This window comes from Daphnia magna, linkage group LG2, assembly GCF_020631705.1.
Source record: "Daphnia magna isolate NIES linkage group LG2, ASM2063170v1.1, whole genome shotgun sequence".
NCBI classification, from domain to species: domain Eukaryota; kingdom Metazoa; phylum Arthropoda; class Branchiopoda; order Diplostraca; family Daphniidae; genus Daphnia; species Daphnia magna.
In genome coordinates this window covers 848,307-865,942 of record NC_059183.1, presented here as the reverse complement: position 1 = coordinate 865,942, position 17,636 = coordinate 848,307, and the positions used below count along the sequence as shown (strand labels likewise).

Sequence of the window (17,636 nt, the reverse complement as noted above, 5' to 3'; positions counted from 1 at the left end):
AACAGTGTTTGAAGTGGAATTATGAATCGCCATCTGTTAGCCGACTCATTACTACTTTTCGATGTCGGGTCTGTGTCGGGTACTTAGCACGATGTTAACTATCTAAGCAATAAAAAAATTTAGTGATTTGAATTTACACTTCGTGATTTCTACATTTTTAATATGAATAAAACGATTTTTTATTATAAATTAATAAAGGATTTGAACGTTGCCGTTTTGACAGTTTTTCTTGTCGTCTGCCGATCAACAACGAGGAAGAAGAAGCATAAAGTTGAAATAGAGTATCAACCGGCTTCAGGTTTTTTTCAGATTCAAGTAAACAATGGATGAGAGCGATTTAGACAAACCCCAAGATTCAAAAGGACAAAAAAAGTCTACTAGGCAGCACGATGGCGGTGCAGCAGATCTGGAAAAGGTCACTGATTACGAAGAGGAGCGAGTCGTTTTGTCACAAGACATCACTGGGGTAACAATTGAATAATCATATATATACACAAAATATATAGTGTAAACAGTTTAATATTTAATGTACATATATGTGATTTGCAGGCCATCAATTTCCTTGATAACCGCAGAAGCAAAGAGGAAGCTGAACGCCAAGCCAAAGAGCGTGAATTGGCTAAAGTTTCAATCAAGAAAGAGGATGTTGAAGTTTTGGTAAAGCTGTGTCCCACATAAGTTTTATTTCATCACCTAATACTGGATTATTTTTATATTAGATCAAGGAAACTGAAATTCCAAGAATAAAGGCAGAAAGAATCTTAAGAGAAAACAAGGGTGATCTGGCATCTGCCTTGAGACAAGTCATAAATTGTTGAATGTGGTACTTTTAAATACACAGTAAACTTCTATCAGTGTATTGACTGTAAAAAAAAAATAATTCTAACTCTAGACATACTTGAAAAACCATTCTTTGTCATATGGGGATATCCAATCATGGCAACCACCCATATTATTTTTAATAACATATTCAGGGGTATAAGGGTTAATATTAGAAGCTGCCAACTCTTTTTTTTCAATTTTCTCTGCTTCCATAAGGTCATAGCTAGTTGCCTTTGCTTTGAAAGGTAGTATTTGGAGCGACTTCATTTAGAAAACTGAAAACCTGCACGAACTCGCATTTGCCACCCACCTCGACTATGACACGACCGGCTTTGATAGGCGTGACGTAGTGATCGATGGCTCCTTTACCTCCGCCCATACGTTTACCTTGACCCTACAACATGAGTATAAATAGCAACAAGAAAATTAAGACATCTACACAGATGGTGTCAATATTTACCTTTCGCGTGAGAGGTTGCCAGGGAGGATCTATCCTCCATACTGCAAACATTTTGTTTGCATCCATCTTTCTGTTGATGGTCATTCGTATCATTTCCATGTGACCAGAATTTAACCTGCCTCCACAGAGTGCCTGTTCATATACATTATCTTGATTTTTATTTTGCCTCTTCACTTGAAGATTTTAATGCTTACCACAATTCCATATTGCTTGTGAATGAATTCATTATGGATTAATTCAGGTCCTCGCATCAGCGTTAATCGTTTTGCCATTTTAGGGGGTTTCAGATTGGAAGCATATGTAGGCACTTTATCCATATAGGGAAGTTTTGGTTTCTCAGGTAACTGGATACCTACATTATTTAAAGACATTGTTATTTCAAATATTTTTACATTGATAAAATTCAAAACAAACCAGAATAGTCTAAGGGTGGTGTATAATTTTTCATTCCAGCTGCTTGAATCAGCATTCGTGGGCACCATTGCCTTAAAAATCCTAAAAAACAACGATAAGCCACGGTGCAATTATTTATTTAAAAAAATTTAGCCACTAAGTTTCCCGATTCAAATTTCAAATCAGTCATTCTATCGGCAAGTGATCAACAAAATGTTTGACGAAGGTGTGATTAACTCGATAGATTATAGGATATCTTACTTGTGGAAAACATTTCTGAGGAGTGAAAAAGTTCTATACAATTCAATTAAAGTTGAGGCAGAATCTAATAACATATATATTTAATAATCACGAAGGATTTATTACAATGCTTTTCGCTAATCGCCTGTACTTTTGTCTCTTACAATGAAGTGCAGCCTGTTCAGGTGAGCAGACGACGAATGGGAAGTTACTGTTTATTCCCAAGAATGGACTGAAGACGTGAACCACGTGAAAGGCTAAAAAGCATAGCCTTCAAAAGGCTATGCTAAAAAAGAAGCTAGGAGCTAGATATTTAAAAAAATTTTTGGTAACGACTGACGCCGGCGTTCATCGACTTTGTGTTTGTTAGTTTCTTTTGTTCCGTTACAGAATGTGAAGGAAAGTTTTTTAATTCACCATAAACCGAGACACTACTGGAATCAGTGGTATGAATTTTTTTAGGACCGGATGAAAGAGGAAGGCTAACAAAATTGTCTTCACTGTTCTGCTTATAGACGGGGCCGTTCCAAGAAAAAAAAAAATCGACCAATAAAACGTTTGTAAAATTAAGTTTTACAGTATTTTCGTTAGAGCTCTAGTTCGCTAATTAGGTGGTAATTGGCTATGTGACAGAAAATGGATTGGCATGCGGGCCATGCGGGTCTCGTAATCTGTTATAATTCGGCAACATGCTATCATTGTCGAATTGCTCGTAATGATAATCAATAGATTTATATTTTTTATTAATTTGAACTTGTACTATTTCATGCAAACTGTCAAGTCATAATAGTTTCAAGACAATGCTGAAAAGCTGACAAAGCCGTTAAATCAGTTCCCTTTTCAAAGAGCGGTCTTGGGACGGGTCTCGACATATTTCTTGATTTGTGGGATATTGCCAACATGTGCAACCAACTTCTTCAGATGGGGTGTACTATCGAGAATGGCCTCACCCAAACGCTCCATCATCGGAGAAAAGAAAGAATAATAAGCCAAATCCGCCCAAGTAATCTGCAAAGATTGTTTAAATTACATCAATCGCTATGAGCTAATTAAAATGTTCAAACAAAGTTCATCCACTAACCGATTTGCCTACTAAGAAACCACTGCCATTCTTTATCAATTGCTGTTCCACTTTTTGCAAATGAGGATTTACCACATCTTGGAGAAACTGTTGATTGATTTCAGAATGAACATAATGTTAGCACGAAATACGATAGACTTGTAGGAATTTAATCAAACCTTTTGAAACATTTCCTTTTGTTTATCTTTGTCGGTTTCGTAAATTATCGGTCTGGTTCCTGCCAAGTTATACCATCATAAGGACACATTTGTGTTAGATTAATGGGACCAGCTGTTTTCTTTTTTATGTCGTTCACTGAATTTCCCCTATTTACCTCCAATCAAGTCATGGATGCAATCGACATACATGTCTGCCTGACTTTGTTCCCAGTCATTTTGGCCGGCCAACCCGTGTTGTCGGGCGAGGTATCTGGCGATAGTATTCGACTGCGCCAAAGGTTTACCGTCCACCTCCAAAACGGGAACCTGACCGAAGGGCGTACCTGTTAATATCATGCACGGCACTCAAATAAAATTCACGCCACTCCTTATGGTTAAAGTTAAAAATGTTTATACCAGCTTTGTATTTGGGCCATTCTTCTCGCTCAAAACGAAAATCTTCGAAAACAATTTCTTGGTGTTGAAGGACCAGTCGAGCCAGTTCAGCACGTCCGCGCAAATTGAAGTAAATCAATTTATAGTGAACCATTTCCTAATGTGAGTAGTTGCGGCCTAGTCAATATCGGAACAGTTAAACCACACAATCCAGAAGCAAAGTGACTGACCTCCTGTGACTTATATCATGCCAGACACATAGGGGAACGAAGCAAACTTTGGTTCCTGTAATGACTTGCACCTTCCCCAAATTTTTACGCAATAGCAACTTATCACTCAGACTTGTAACCCATGAACTTAGAACTTTACTATGCATATAGGGCGGTCCATAGTTCTTGTCGTATACTTTCAATGTCTGTTTGTGTAACTCCAACCAATGAGAAAATAAAATCAAAAAATTTTGATACATGTTATACAGATTGTTTATTTATCCAAACAAGTAAAATGCGATAGCAGCAATTAACCAAGCACCTGAAAAGGTGGTAAATGAAAACAAGAAGGTTACTATGGGCCAACGGTCTCCATAGAAGCTGTCGTCTTCATCGTCAATGTCTGCTTGATTGGGCTCAAGTTCGCTAGGCTCGTCAGTTGAAGGAAGCGTATCCCAAAATTCAGATGGAAGTGGCGGGGGAGTCCACGCGGAAGGCGCGTCTATCCATTTGGTGATATTGCCCCATTTTTTCTTGTACCAAGGCTTATGCGATTCTTTCCTTTGCTCCTCTTCCTGCATTTGTATCAACATATTCTGCACTTTATCTTGCATGTTGGTTTGCTGGAAATAAACGAGTGGGAACATCGCTTCCTTAAAATACTCCATTTTATCGTGCAATGGAATTCTTGAGTGAAATTCGATTCAAATGCAATGAAATATATGTTCAATATCTTCCATACAACAGTTCAACCAATTGGCAAGTGGCATTTGTCTCCTTGTCCTGTAATTTTTGGATCATGCTGTTTCCTAACTTGAGATAAATGCAACCATTACAGATAAACATTAGCGTTTCAAATATAGTTCATTCGTACATGAGCCCAACGAAAAATTTCTGCCTCTCTGCGTAAAGAAATTTTATTGTAAATAAAAAAGAATTGTCATTTTTTTAAAAAAGAAATAATCAGTGGCAGTTAAAAAGAAACTCACTTATTATACATATAAAATCACTTATTAAAAGTATATAGTTATTAAACAAAAAATAACACAAGCAATATTCAGGTTGGTTTTTGAGTTGGTTTTTCCAACTGATCCAATTTTCGATGCCGTCTCATTGAGGAAAGGATTCCATCCAGACTTGTTGTTTTCTTCTTTGCGCTGCCTCTTGGCTGTTTATTGACACCCATTCCAGGACCAACCCTGGTTGGGCCAGGCTTTGTTGTGGCACTGGGTTCATCCCAAAAGTCAAAGTCAGACTTTTCTTCAGTTCTACAGAAAGCAAGTTTATTAATCCATTGCAGAAATACATGCCTGCCATGTTTTATGCTTTGTACTTTAGCTCTTCATTTTCTGTATCGCCTTCAATTTCTCCTGATTGGACCTCTTTTCTTCCGGGGCATACCCAATCGAGGTTCAAAAGTCTGCAGTCTTTTTCGCCGGTGTAACTTCTCGAACAGTTGAACGACTGCAGCAGGAGAAGGAACCCATTGTTGACACTAGAAAAAAACGCATCCATGAAAATCGAAAGATACAGTTCTGAGATTTCACTATAATATACCATAGAAGAATAACTAAGCCCGTAGTTTTCATCATCGGAACAGTCAACTTTCCATTCTGGATCCATTTCTTGTTAATAAAACAAAAAACTTAGAAAAAAAAAAACTAATGTCCGAACAGAAGACGCGGTAAAAAAACTTGTCAACAAGCAAACGCAATTTTTTATCATCACCTAGCGGTCTTTTCGTCAAGTTTTTCGCCATCTGACGAGTTTGTTTTAATCTACCCTTTTCTTAATTTCTATTTACAGCTAAATTTTTATTTAACCTAGAAAGTTATCAAACCTAAATTACCTAAATCAGCTCTGATTCGGGAAATTGAAAAAGTTTGTTAAACATAATTGTCTAAAAGAATCTTGTGAGAAGAGTGTTCATGTGGTGGTTTACTACAGTTACCGTAGTAAATCAGACGTCATGAAACGTCAAGAATATCTTACCGAGTAATAGGCTACACAATTTTTTATCTGGCGTGTGCTCCAAGTAGTGAAGTGGAATGCAGTAGGCGCATTTGATAGTAGTTTCTGCAGGAGAGAGAGAAAACGTGCACGTTGGCTTTGACAGCTACGACTCTTCTGTGTTGTGCTCGTTCAGTGAACAGTCAACCCGGTGTTTATAAATAGACGTGAACCCCCCCTTTTTTTTTTACTTCTCCTTTAATCTGTTTATATCTGCAAGGAAACGTCAACGCTGAAGCAAAAAGAAGAAGGAAGGGAAAAACAATCAAAACAGTCCCTGGTTCCAGTGCAATGGAAGCCCCGGCCATGGATGACTTGGGTAAGGCAGACGATATAGATTGAGCTTTCAAAAACAGAAGCAAAGGCTCTAAACAAATTCATTTAAGCAGGCACTGCATTTGTTATTGTTTGTCCCGAGCAGCCTGAGGGGAGTGCAAGAATGGGCAGACTAGAGAGTTACACAGTTGGGAGAGAGAGAGAGAGAGAGTAGTTTTTTTTCTGGAAGGAGTTGAGTGGGAGGGAAAAAGAAGCAGAGAATGAGCTGGAGAGAGAGATGAAACTTCTTGTAGGATGGCAGTGAGAGCTGAAACAGCTCAGCTGACAGATGGGCTTGAACGCTCACTCTTGAATCTAGAGGTACCAATAAGGACCAAGGCAGACAGTGGTTCTTGTTCTGTTTTTTTTTGTTTTTTTTTATTGACTGGTGATTGGATTGGCACCATACCTGCATCTTTTATACATCATCCTCAATGGACCGTAGTGTGTACGGCGAGGGCGACACGTCGCCTTATGGTGTGAATTACAACCCCTTCCGCTTGACCAAGAAGGACACCCCGGCTCCTGGATGTAAGTTCATCTTTCTTCTGTCTTGGTCGTGGTCGAGTGGGAAGGGGGGATTCTTTTTGCTCTTTTGCCAATTTTTAAGCCCACCTGGGCAGGCACGTGTCCCGTTTTCTTCTTTTCATGACGCATCCAACCATGAAGACCTCCCAATGATCCATCTTTACAACACACTCACAGACAAACACGTGATTGAAAGTGACGTCACAGTAAGGACTGTTTTGTTTTTACCTGTATACTCCCTCCCGTGTGCGAAATTGCTGGTAGTTAAAGGTGCGGCCATGAAGTTGAGTAAGATTCAAGCATTAATGAAGACGCAAAGCAGCTTCCATTGGGGGAATATTTTCTCAGGTAAAAGAATAGAGAAACAGAAAAGAAAAAGGATAAAGAAATGTGGCATGAAAGAGTTTGCCTGGTGACGTCAGTGAGTTGGTTGACCGTATTGGGTGTCGGATCGGGCCAAGCCTTTTAAGGTAAGGTTCGCTGTTCCCAATGTCGGGACTTGAGGAGGCACCGAAAAACTCACGCTGGGGAAAGTGGGTGGGCTGTGCTCCGTTCTGTAGGGACGTACGTGCCCGTCGTATAGAGAGAAAAAGAAAGAGAAAGAGAGGGAAGCTGTGTGTGTGTGTGTGGGAGCAAGAACGATGCAATAAGGACGTCCAAACTATGAGACTGTGGTAACCTTCCATTTGACTTGCTCCCGTCTTTTTATTTTTCCCCTTTTTAATTTATACCTAGAAAGTTGTCTCGTTCTTTTTTTCTCTCTCAGTTTTCATTCGGATGTCAAAAGTGTTGAACAGTTGGTGCAGCTGCCCCACGAAAGGAAGGAATAGTGTCTCGTCTGTCGGCATGGAAACACTCATCCAATTGCACGCAAACACAACAGGTTTCAGCTCTTCTTTTTTCCTCCTTTAGGTGGTGGCCGATTCCCATCTTTATTTCCATCTTTATGGGAAGCTGAGGTGTCTAAAAGCTTGACATATGAGTCTGTCCTCATTTGGTCTGGTTGTCCAAGTTTCATACGAAAACGTCTTGTATATCCCGGATGTCGTATCGTCTCGTTTGCTGAAACTTTTCCCCGTCGTTGGCGAAACTTTTACTTGAAAATGAGTCAGCTTTCGTGGCCACACATCCTGATCCGGTGACGTTAGAACACAGCTGATCAGCTATGCAGGCACGTCAATCTTTTGAGCTGTGTAGTGCTTGTAATGCAACAAGTTCACAGTTTATGAAATGAGAAGGGGGTCGAAAAACCCCCAAAAAAGAATATTTGGACGAACGCCCAGTTTTGGGTGGAGCGCACACACACACTATCCTTTTTGTTTTTGTTTTTTCATTTTGTTGTTTTTTTTTTTTTGTTCTTTCTATGTGGGCCCAGTTATTTCTAACCTGGACTCCACCAATAACAACCACAGACATACACAACCCATCTCTTTTCTATTCCAAAGGCTCCTTTTTGGCTCGGCTCTGCGATTCAATCGCACTTTAGGCTTTTGTATAAGAGCCTGCGTTCGTGCTCGACACACGCTCAGTGCGCCGTCTCTACAAAACTGTTCAGCACTGCACGACGTGTCTTTGTTGTTTGATTTTTCCCGTGAAGTGTTGCCCGCTCGCTTGGTGTCTTTAACTTTTCTTCCCTTGGCTGTGGGATTTATTTGTGTTCTTTTCCGAGAGAAGAAATCCTTGACCAAAGTTCTGAAGGATTCCCCGAGAAGAAAAACAAAACTCTCTGGCCAGCGTGTGATTAACGATGACCCTGATGGCTCGTCGTGCGAGCGATATACGACCGGGAACGGTCGAAAACCCACCGGTGAAAGACGCTGCCGATTGCTACACTCTCGACTGGGAGCGTTCTCTCTGTAAATTAAAGCTTGAAACACATTTCTTCTATTTTAAATGGATGCGAGCGGAACGTTGGAATTGAGCGGCCGATGTTGTGATGGGCACTTGAAACTGGTTGGCGGCGTCTGTTATACACCAGCAGACATTTTGAGTCCTAAGTTTCTTTTGATTGCATTTTTAAACGAAATTTGAATCATGTGGACGAAAGCGGAACAAGGAATCCGTGAAAATGGATTAGGAACATTTTTGGGAGGGGAATGAAATTTCGTTTCTGTTGTTGTTGTTGGGTTGACATCCCCGTTTCCTTGCCCGCTATTGGTGTAAATAGATACAATGAGAGTTAATGGAGTCAGTGGAACAACTAGCCGAAACAATTTCAACTCATTTTGAAAAATGATCAAAATAAAAATGAATAAATTGGGCGTTTCCCCGACGAGGGTCGTATTCATTCGCATTTTGCTTTTTCAAAAGGCCAGACACGCCCTTGTTTAATCCATCACCATCACCTTATTACATTTGTAATGATATACTCTCATTGTGTGAGCTGGTGGGTTCGTGTTGTACTAGGGCGTGGGTTTCACTTTGATCGACTTTTTCTTTTCTCGAATCTAAAATGTTGTTCTTTCCGATTCGCAGATGCCTTGTTGGCCGATTTGCAGACGACGCTGCACGCCAACGGTGCCAATCTGAACGACGGCAACGAGACGTGGGCCAACGATGGCCAGCACCACGTCACGTCACAGAGCTACCAGTACCAACACGGCGAAATCGATCAGCAGGTAAGGCCTTACTGGACATGTTTGTAGTAAAAAGAATCGCATCAAAGAGGGAAGTAGGAGCAGACGACGAAATGAAGTCATTGAAGTCCAGCATTTGAGTCTGTCTGTGACCATATTTGGACCGCCTCCTCCCGGTAATCCTCCTTCGGTCCATTGACGTGGGCGTGTGAATGTCTGTGGCATCTTCTCGATGATTATAAATGGGAAAAATCCGTGCTGTCTAGCCTACGACTCGATTCTTCATCCATCATCTACACTCCCCTACGGATTGAGCCGACACAACCTGAACCCCCCACTCAGGGTTTAATGGCCGTGAAATCTGATGGGCTTAACTTCTTCGTCGAGACTTCACGACGAAGAAGCCAAAGGACAGTCTTAGTAAAGGTTCAGTTAAGTCATCGTTGAGGAGAGAGGGGAAGATCATAGACCGAAGAAAAGCCAATAAGCTAATAATAGGATTGATGACGGGCGGAAGTTTTGAGTCGCTCGCCAAGTTTTTCGTTTGATTTCTTTTTGAAAATTTCCAGAAAAGAAATTACGTAAATAGCTTCAGGTTGTTTATCCATCAGTCGGCCGATGTGATTGATGGTCTTTTCACGATCTCGCTTTCTCGTTGGTATTTAATCCGTAAATGTAGGCGATAAAGTTGAAATGCCTAACCGGCAAAAGCAGCAATCGGTTTCATATTCAGGGAGATGACACAACGCGACGCTGTTGCTACCAACCCGTTTATGTACAAATCAAATAATTCCTCTCAGTTAGCGGTTGGTTCTTCTCCTCCATGTCCATAAACGACCCTGTCTCGGTTTACAGGTGTTTTGTGGATGGCAGAACCGAAAGAGAGAGGGACATTCTTACATGAGACGACATTTCTTTTAGACGTACAAGTAGTCTACTATTATGCTAAAAAAAAAAACGAATATCCAAACCGGCTTTAAAAGGTGCGTTTTTTTTTGTTGGCAGCTATCGCATTGTTTATCCTGGACTGTGAAACTCGAAAACCTCGTTAGTTTCCAACGTCGTGGCTGTTGTTGTCAAAAGGATATAAAAAAAACAAACAAACTAAGCAAGTCTTTTTGGAGATAAGTGCGGAATTTAGCTTTTCGTTTCTCGCAGCCATTGGCACATGTGTGGCGAATTGAATGGTGTCGTGCAAAACCGCATTTTTTTATTTTACCTCCTTTCACGACACGTTTTGCTTTTTCATGTCTGAATCTAAAGCAGACGGTAAGATATGGTTTGCATTTTTAGTGTAAGTCAATTTAGACCGTCTGGCTATGACGCAATTGTATGGCACCGTCCCGATTATTATTATTTATTCATTTATTCATTTGTTTTTTTTTTTCGTAAATAATCGTTTCGCTTAGTGAAAGATAATGCCTTTTTTTTTTTTTTTGCTGTCGCTCTTTACGTTGTTTTATTAATCTGTCGAGTCCTTTCTGCGATGCTTGGCGAGTTGGCATGCACCAAACCTGTTATTTGACCTCAATATGGGGAGGAATTTCTGGCTTGTCGTCTGATGGAAATTTCGTTGTAGACAACCGACCGATAACCTCTTTTGGACTACCCAAAAGAGAGAGATAAGACGTAGCATGGCCACATTGTGAATAGCTGTACGATCCAATGTGTGTCTTTTGTGTGTAAACATAGTCGAAGAAACCCAATCATGGATTTTTGTCTTCTCTGTGTTTGAGGCTATTTGATTTTCGGCCTAAATAACGTGAATCTCGGTCAAAGTTCCAGTCGCCTTACATGGAGGCACGGCCATGAGACCCCGAATGGGGTGGGCCATTTCGGCCGGCCGTACCTAAATTCCTTGCACTGTTGAAAATTAGATTTTTTTTTAAATTATTATTTAACAACTAGTCTTGAATAAAGATGTAGCCGATGATTGATGACATATTTCGTTCTTGTTTTTTTCGTACCACCAGGTAACGTATGCGAATCACGCCGAAGTTGTGGCCAGCCACAACCATAATCCGCCGCCGCAGCGCAATATGCGTGAGCTGGACACGTTATTGGATGATTTGAACCGCTCGCGTTTGTCGGCCGGCGTTTCGAGCGGCTCGGTGGGACGTAATAGCAGTGCCAGCAACAGTAACGATGGCCGTCCATCTGTCGATGCCCTACTCAACGAGCTCTCCAACGCCGTTCACAAGTACCTTCATACACACGAGTTTCTTTCTTCTTCTTCTTTTCTTTTCTTTTCATTTTTCGTTTACGTTTATGTTTATCATTACATAGTATGGCTGTACATATATTCAATTGGTGCCTCGGCTTGAATGTTTTTTTTTTTCTGTTGTTACAGCTTTCATTTGAGTACCGCCAAGAGCGATTCAAAAAGGGCTTATGTTGGCCACCCTTATCCTATTGTTAAAATATTTTTATCGGCCTGTTTTATTTAAAAAGAAAAAAAAAAAAGGCTCTTTTGTATAGGTTTTTGTGCTTGTTTGTTCTGTTGTAGTAATGGCGTGCTTTTTCTTTTGTTTTCATTTATTTTTCTTTTCTATTTTTCTTTTTCTCTCAATGCGGGGCCTTTTTTGTTTTTTTGTTCATTTTTTTTTTTCAGTTCGGCCAATTATATCAAAAGGTAAAAATCTCGGTTTCAGAGCTTTCATAAATTTTGCGGTTTTCATAATAAGGCTTGTGTGTACAGACATTTAAAAAAGCAATAACAATAGCCAATTGGTTTAATTTATTGTCCTCTTTGTTTTGTAGTGACGGATCGCACAAGGGAAGTACCGGAGCCGCTTCATCGGCCACTGAAGAACTCGACGTGCTTATGGCTTCTCTTTCCACTTTTAAGGTAGGAGATCCCTTTTTTCATTATCTTTTTCTTTTCTATTTTCCTTTTTTTTTTTTTTTTATTCCAATTTGGCTGGTTCCGTTTTTATTTAATTTGCTTCTGTCACAAAACGCCATCTACCGGTCAAACTTCAAACTGAGTCGCGGAGAAAATATTGTTTATTATCTAAACTCGTGTGTTTTTTAGGAACGATGCGCGTTTGTTTCTTCCCGCTTGTTTATTTTGAGAGTGTGTCATGTTAGTATTAGAGGTCATAGAGTCCGACTGGTTTCTCTCGATCCATTGGTGTGATGGGTTTAGTGTCTTGAAGCAGCCGGCCAAGGCGGATCAAGCCGTCGTGTGATGGCGTCTGGTTCTGGACTCTTCAGCTCCCCCCCTTCGTTTTGCTGGACTCTGAAGTGTACCACTGTACTAGACGTGCCATGCCAGACATACCATCTCCCCCACGTTGTGATGATAAACCAAGACGGGGAAATAAAAAAAAACAAAAAAACAAAAATGAACATGCCTGGTCGATGCTCAACGGATGCTGTTTGCAAACGCAAACATGTTGTTCAACTGCGCACGATAAAACGTCCCAACGTGTACGTTCAAAAATTATTATTTTTTGCCTCAAACGAAGCAGGGTTGAAGCCCCAGCCTTATATATCTTCCGTTTTTCTCCGGGCGGCTACATTTTTAAAAATAGCTTTTAAATTCAAAATTTCCCGCTTTTTTTTCCTCTCTAAACTTCCAGCAAACCAAAGATCTTTATTTATTTATTTTTTTTCTTTTTTTTTTTGGAGAAAGGACAGGCCACATCAGTGGTTACTAAGCTTAAACGAGTAGGTGTCGAGTCAAAATTTATCGAGTCAAATCATTAGACGTTGTTTGTGTTAGCGCGAAAACTCGTGACGGTCGTCCCATGGGAAAGACTTTTCACATTTCAAGTCCCGGCAGTCGGACCGAACTCGAAATGGAATCGTCGTTTCTATCGAGTTTGGATGAATCATCGTCGAACAGTCGCCGTAGCTCTGCGTTTTTCGTTCGGGAATTGACGGTATGATGATGGCAGGATGCGTGATTCCGCCCAGGCAGGGAGCAAATGTTTTGTTTATTGACGAGGCCCATTTTTTTTTGCTCCTTTTAGAATAATAAATCGGGAGCCAAAACATTGAAAGTTACCTCTTTTTCTTCCTCCCCATTTTTTTTTTGAAAAGAAAAGAAAGAAAAAAAATTTTGATGATTTACACATTTTGCACGCGTGTAGAAGGGCGGAGCGGCCAGTTCTCCGGAGCCAATCGAGACGGCGTCGTTTTCGAAGATCGGCGACGCCACCTACGCCAAACCCAACAAAGTCCAGCGAGCCAACCCCAAGGATCAGTTGGATTCGATGCTCGGCAACCTACAGGTGACTGTCTTTCTAGCTCTCTTGATTTCTTGTCAATTCCTAATTTCCATATTCTCTAATTCGGATTTATTTGTTTTCCTATTCGATCAACGCGCATTGATCACAGGCTGACATGAACAAACAAGGTATCTCCGCCACTACTAAAGGATGTTGCACCGCCTGCGAGAAGCCCATCGTCGGCCAGGTTCGATTTGCCTTCCTCCATCTTCTTTTAAGGAAAACGACTTTGATTTTTACCTGAAATGCAGGTGGTGACGGCCCTGGGACGGACGTGGCATCCGGAGCACTTTGTCTGCTCGCACTGTCGTCAAGAGTTGGGCACGCAAAACTTTTTCGAGCGCGACGGCCAGCCTTATTGTGAACCCGATTATCATCACCTCTTCTCGCCTCGTTGCGCTTATTGCAACGGACCTATTCTCGATGTACGTCCATCATTTGATCGTCATGCAAATCGATTTCCAGCTTCTTCTTTGTTTTTGTTTTTTTTCATATTGAGTTGGAAAATGCTGGAGTTTTGTCCGGCTGTTAGGAGAAGAGAAAAGGGCTACCTCTTTCTCTCCTTCTTTTCTCAATTGTATAAATAGATCTTTAAGTGCCGAACGAACTGAGCGAGCGATCGCACGCGGGCACGTACGCTGACGGATGAAGCAAAATGAATGGATGGACTACGGTGTCAGACAGCTGCTGGTTCGGTTCGCTCTCTTGGCAGCTGGTTTTCACGTCCCAATTTTTTTAAATTTTTTTTTTTTTTTTTTGTTTTTTCGGGATGTTTTTGTTATTATCCTCTTTTTTTTTGTTTTTGAAAATCTTTCACTTTCTTCGCCCTTCAATAGAAATGCGTGACTGCGTTGGATCAGACGTGGCATCCGGATCACTTTTTCTGCACCCAATGCGGCTGCCAATTCGGCGAGGATGGCTTCCAGGAGAAGGATGGAAAGCCCTACTGTAAAGAGGACTACCTTTCCATGTTTGCTCTCAAGTGCAAAGGTTGCAATTCGGCCATCACCGAGGGTTACATTTCGGCCCTCAACGGACAGTGGCATCCCAATTGTTTCGTCTGCAGGGTAAGTTTGACTTCCGTCGAGTACAATTTTTTTTTTTTTTTTTCGAAACATCAAAAGGTAAGTGTGCTAGTTTTATGCATAACAACAACAACGACAAAAAAAAAGAATGGAGAAGAATGGAAAGGCCGCCAGTTTTGTTGTCCGTTTGGTTGTTGACATTCTTATCTCTTACGGGGATTTTGGACGAAAAAAGGATTGTCGCATTTCGTTGAACGGCGGATCTTTTTACACGGTCGACTCGCGCCCCGTTTGCGGCAAGTGCATGGGCGTCAATTCCGACGATGAAGAAGAGGATGACAGCAAATGAAGGAAAACACACACGACCAAAAACAAACGACAAGCGCTTCTTCTTCTCTCTTACGCTTTCGCACTTTTCTCTTCTCTTCATTCAAGTAGTCTGACCACGCCTACAAATGAAAATCACCAAAAAAAAAACCAAACAAAAAATAAATGATGTTCTAGTCCAGAGGAAAAATAATAACACCCACCGCCAAAACGGGGGATATGCTCCCCCCCTCCAAGTGCCTTTTAAAAATGATTCATTTGGCTCCCAGTTTCTGTCTCTTATTTTGTGTTTCTGTGTTGTGTGTGTGCCTTGTTTGTGTACGATGGCGATGATGAATCTTTCTTTCGCACAAGAAAAAAAAAATTGACAATGAAAAGAAACAATACCGAAGTTATACGCTAAAGTTAGTCAACTTTCAAAAAAAAAAAAGGGGGGGTAAGATAAACGACCGAACTGACATTGGATGGATGGACTGGTGGCATTGCTCTGTGTACCCAGTTGCTTACGATCCGGATGAGTTCACGTCGTTACGCAAAACGCGTTTCGAACCAAAAAGAGAGAGAGAGAGACGACTAGTCATTTCCTTTAGACTTTCGGGAGGTTAGTGGTACGAATAAATCAGTCAAGTCGGTGGGAGGGGCGGAGGCAATCTGAATAAGTAGTTAGTTACGTTACCAGTAGCTCTTTTTCAAAATAGCTTTTTGGCTATTTTTGTTTTCGATTTTTCTTTTCTTTTTTTTTTTTTTTTGTCCTTGTTTTTGCGCAGTTTTCTTTGCATTTGTTTGTTGTCATCGCCGACTCGACGCTCTTTTAGCTGCGGCCAAGATTGAATAAAGCGCTTCACAGCTGTGCCCAGCCGTGTCCGTCGTTTTTGAAAAAACTAATTGAAAACAAAACAAAAAAAAGGCGATTTAAAGAAAATAAAAGGAGAACTGACTGTGTAAACGACCGGATGACGCCATCACTGTCATAAGAGTTTTCTGCGCCGGTCGAAGTGGCAGAAGAGAAACCATCCACAGGCCAGCAACGTATAAATAAAGACATCCTCTGCTACTCTTTTTTTTAATTTTCTTTTTGAATTTCTTCCTGAGAGAGAACGAAAATATCTTTCTTTCTTTCTTTACCCGCATAACGGCGCGATTCTCGTTTTTATTTTCACCTATTTTTGGGTTAAGAGGCTTGACTAACTGCCACTACTAGCGCCGTGTCAAACAATCACTTTGGTCCCGAACTACTGCTCTTTTTTTTTTTCTTCTCCTTCCTTTCGCGATGCTTAATAGTTGCTATTAACTTTGAAATCGTCTTCAATAAAAACAAAGAACGTTTTCCTCCCTTCACTGAACGAAACGGACGACAGCCGCAATTTTCGGGGCGGGCCTTGTTTGATTTTTAAATTTAATGGAATTGTTGTTGTGCTAGAAATTAGCGGCATTTGTGTGTAATAGTATGAATTTAAAAAAATAATAATAATAATCGTTATTCACTTGTACACACAGGACTGCAATATGCTGTTCCAGGGCGGGTCGTTCTTCGTTCACGAGGGTATGCCCTACTGTGAGATCCATTACCATGCCAAGAGAGGTTCACTCTGCGCCGGATGCCACAAGCCGATTACTGGTACGTTTTCTAATACGATTATTAGCCGAAACACACCACAAACTGAAAATAACCAACAACCGTTTAACCTCATTTTTTTGAATATCGCATTTATATATATATAGAGAGAGAGAGATAGAGACTTGTAAATGAATTTTTCATTGTTATTGTTCTTTGTTTTTCCTGTTCAACAATGAAACAAAAATTCAGGTCGTTGCATCACTGCGATGTTCAAAAAGTTCCACCCGGAACACTTTGTCTGCTCTTATTGCCTGAAACAGCTGAAGAAGGGCACCTTTAAAGAGCAAGGAGACAAGCCTTACTGCCACGGATGTTTCGAACGCCTTTTCGGATGAAGATGATGATGGAAGAAAACATTTTGTTTTAATGATCCATTGCAAAATGGAATGAATCCTTTTCGTTCATTATTATTATTATTTTTTTTTATCTTCTTGATGAGGAGAGGAGGAGTTAAAAACATAAAGAAGACGACCGACACACGATTGCCAATAACACAAAATGATAACACCGTCGAATTGAATCCGCTCCTTCCTATAAAAAGAGAAAGAAAAAGGAAAAGACGCATCCAAACAGACACGCAGAAAAATGATTTTCTATACTTAATTATTATTTTTCAAACGATATTTCTATTTTTCTTTTTCGTTCGATATCCCAAAATGAATTGGGTGAATTGAATTTCTAAAATTCCTTTTCCGCACAAAAAAAAAAACAAACAAAACAAAACGAAAAAAATCTTGTCTCTTCCTATCTGTCGCTCGATTGTTTCTTTAGTTGTTATTGTACACCATGTGAAGGTGGAGGGGAAATGAATTATAAAAGCTGCCCCTCCCCCTAACGCTTGATTCACCGCCAAGACGCATAATTTTACACGTTTCTAAAAGTCAATGGAGAAAATGTTACGATCGGAGGATTTAAAAGAAAAAAAATCAATGCACAAAATATCGAACGAAAATGCAAACAGCGGCTGAAAGTGCGAAATAAGATATTTTATGTTAGGATCAAGAAATTATAGTTAAAAGCTCTAAAATTGTTTCATGTGTGTTTGTTTTTTTAACCTCCTCCTCTCCGTAAAACAAATTCTTTAACTGCTGTATTAATTCTAATATTTTTTGGTTTAATTGGTTCGTGAGTCTTCTTTCCTTTTTGTGTTGTTGGTCCGTCGTCCAAAAATGGAGGGGAAAAAAAAACAAAAAACAATTTTGTGTACGTGTGTGTGTGTGTATAAACAAAAAAAAAATTGAATTCGTGTTTTTGTAGCTTGACT

The 17,636-nt window shown here is 40.3% G+C and overlaps 3 protein-coding genes and 1 long non-coding RNA gene across 11 annotated transcripts; 2 read left to right on the top strand and 2 right to left on the bottom strand.

Moving 5' to 3' along the window:
• Positions 1 to 103: 103 nt before the first annotated feature.
• LOC116917411 (huntingtin-interacting protein K) lies at positions 104 to 851 on the top strand. Its single transcript, XM_032922873.2, has 3 exons — positions 104 to 466; positions 550 to 657; positions 720 to 851. Exons 1-3 carry the CDS (start codon positions 323 to 325, stop codon positions 816 to 818), a joined length of 351 nt encoding a protein of 116 aa, XP_032778764.1. The 5' UTR covers positions 104 to 322; the 3' UTR covers positions 819 to 851.
• Positions 842 to 5,868, bottom strand: LOC116917412 (39S ribosomal protein L16, mitochondrial). The gene is given in 10 exon segments (XM_032922874.2): positions 842 to 1,077; positions 1,079 to 1,216; positions 1,283 to 1,414; positions 1,477 to 1,634; positions 1,697 to 1,777; positions 3,310 to 3,460; positions 5,140 to 5,184; positions 5,186 to 5,233; positions 5,296 to 5,363; positions 5,731 to 5,868. Coding segments are annotated over 9 exon segments (1,008 nt in total). The 5' UTR covers positions 5,362 to 5,363; positions 5,731 to 5,868; the 3' UTR covers positions 842 to 888.
• A 38-nt stretch (positions 5,869 to 5,906) lies between these two features.
• LOC116917408 (paxillin) lies at positions 5,907 to 17,614 on the top strand. Of its 8 annotated transcripts, none has more exons than XM_032922864.2 (12): positions 5,907 to 6,067; positions 7,358 to 7,474; positions 9,067 to 9,209; positions 11,141 to 11,367; positions 11,779 to 11,799; positions 11,928 to 12,015; positions 13,265 to 13,405; positions 13,512 to 13,589; positions 13,654 to 13,827; positions 14,239 to 14,469; positions 16,252 to 16,372; positions 16,562 to 17,614. In XM_032922864.2, the coding sequence occupies exons 1-12, from the start codon at positions 6,040 to 6,042 to the stop codon at positions 16,705 to 16,707; spliced, it is 1,515 nt and encodes a 504-aa protein (XP_032778755.2). In that variant the 5' UTR covers positions 5,907 to 6,039; the 3' UTR covers positions 16,708 to 17,614. The 8 variants fall into 8 exon arrangements, with proteins under 8 accessions (XP_032778755.2, XP_032778760.2, XP_032778759.2 ...); XM_032922862.2 differs by lacking the exon at positions 5,907 to 6,067 and adding an exon at positions 6,317 to 6,594; XM_032922869.2 differs by lacking the exon at positions 7,358 to 7,474.
• Positions 6,573 to 7,461, bottom strand: LOC123469732. Its single transcript, XR_006643046.1, has 3 exons — positions 7,323 to 7,461; positions 6,820 to 7,145; positions 6,573 to 6,749 (listed from the first exon to the last, which is right to left on the bottom strand). It is a non-coding gene; the product is annotated as an uncharacterized LOC123469732 (long non-coding RNA).
• Positions 17,615 to 17,636: the final 22 nt, after the last annotated feature.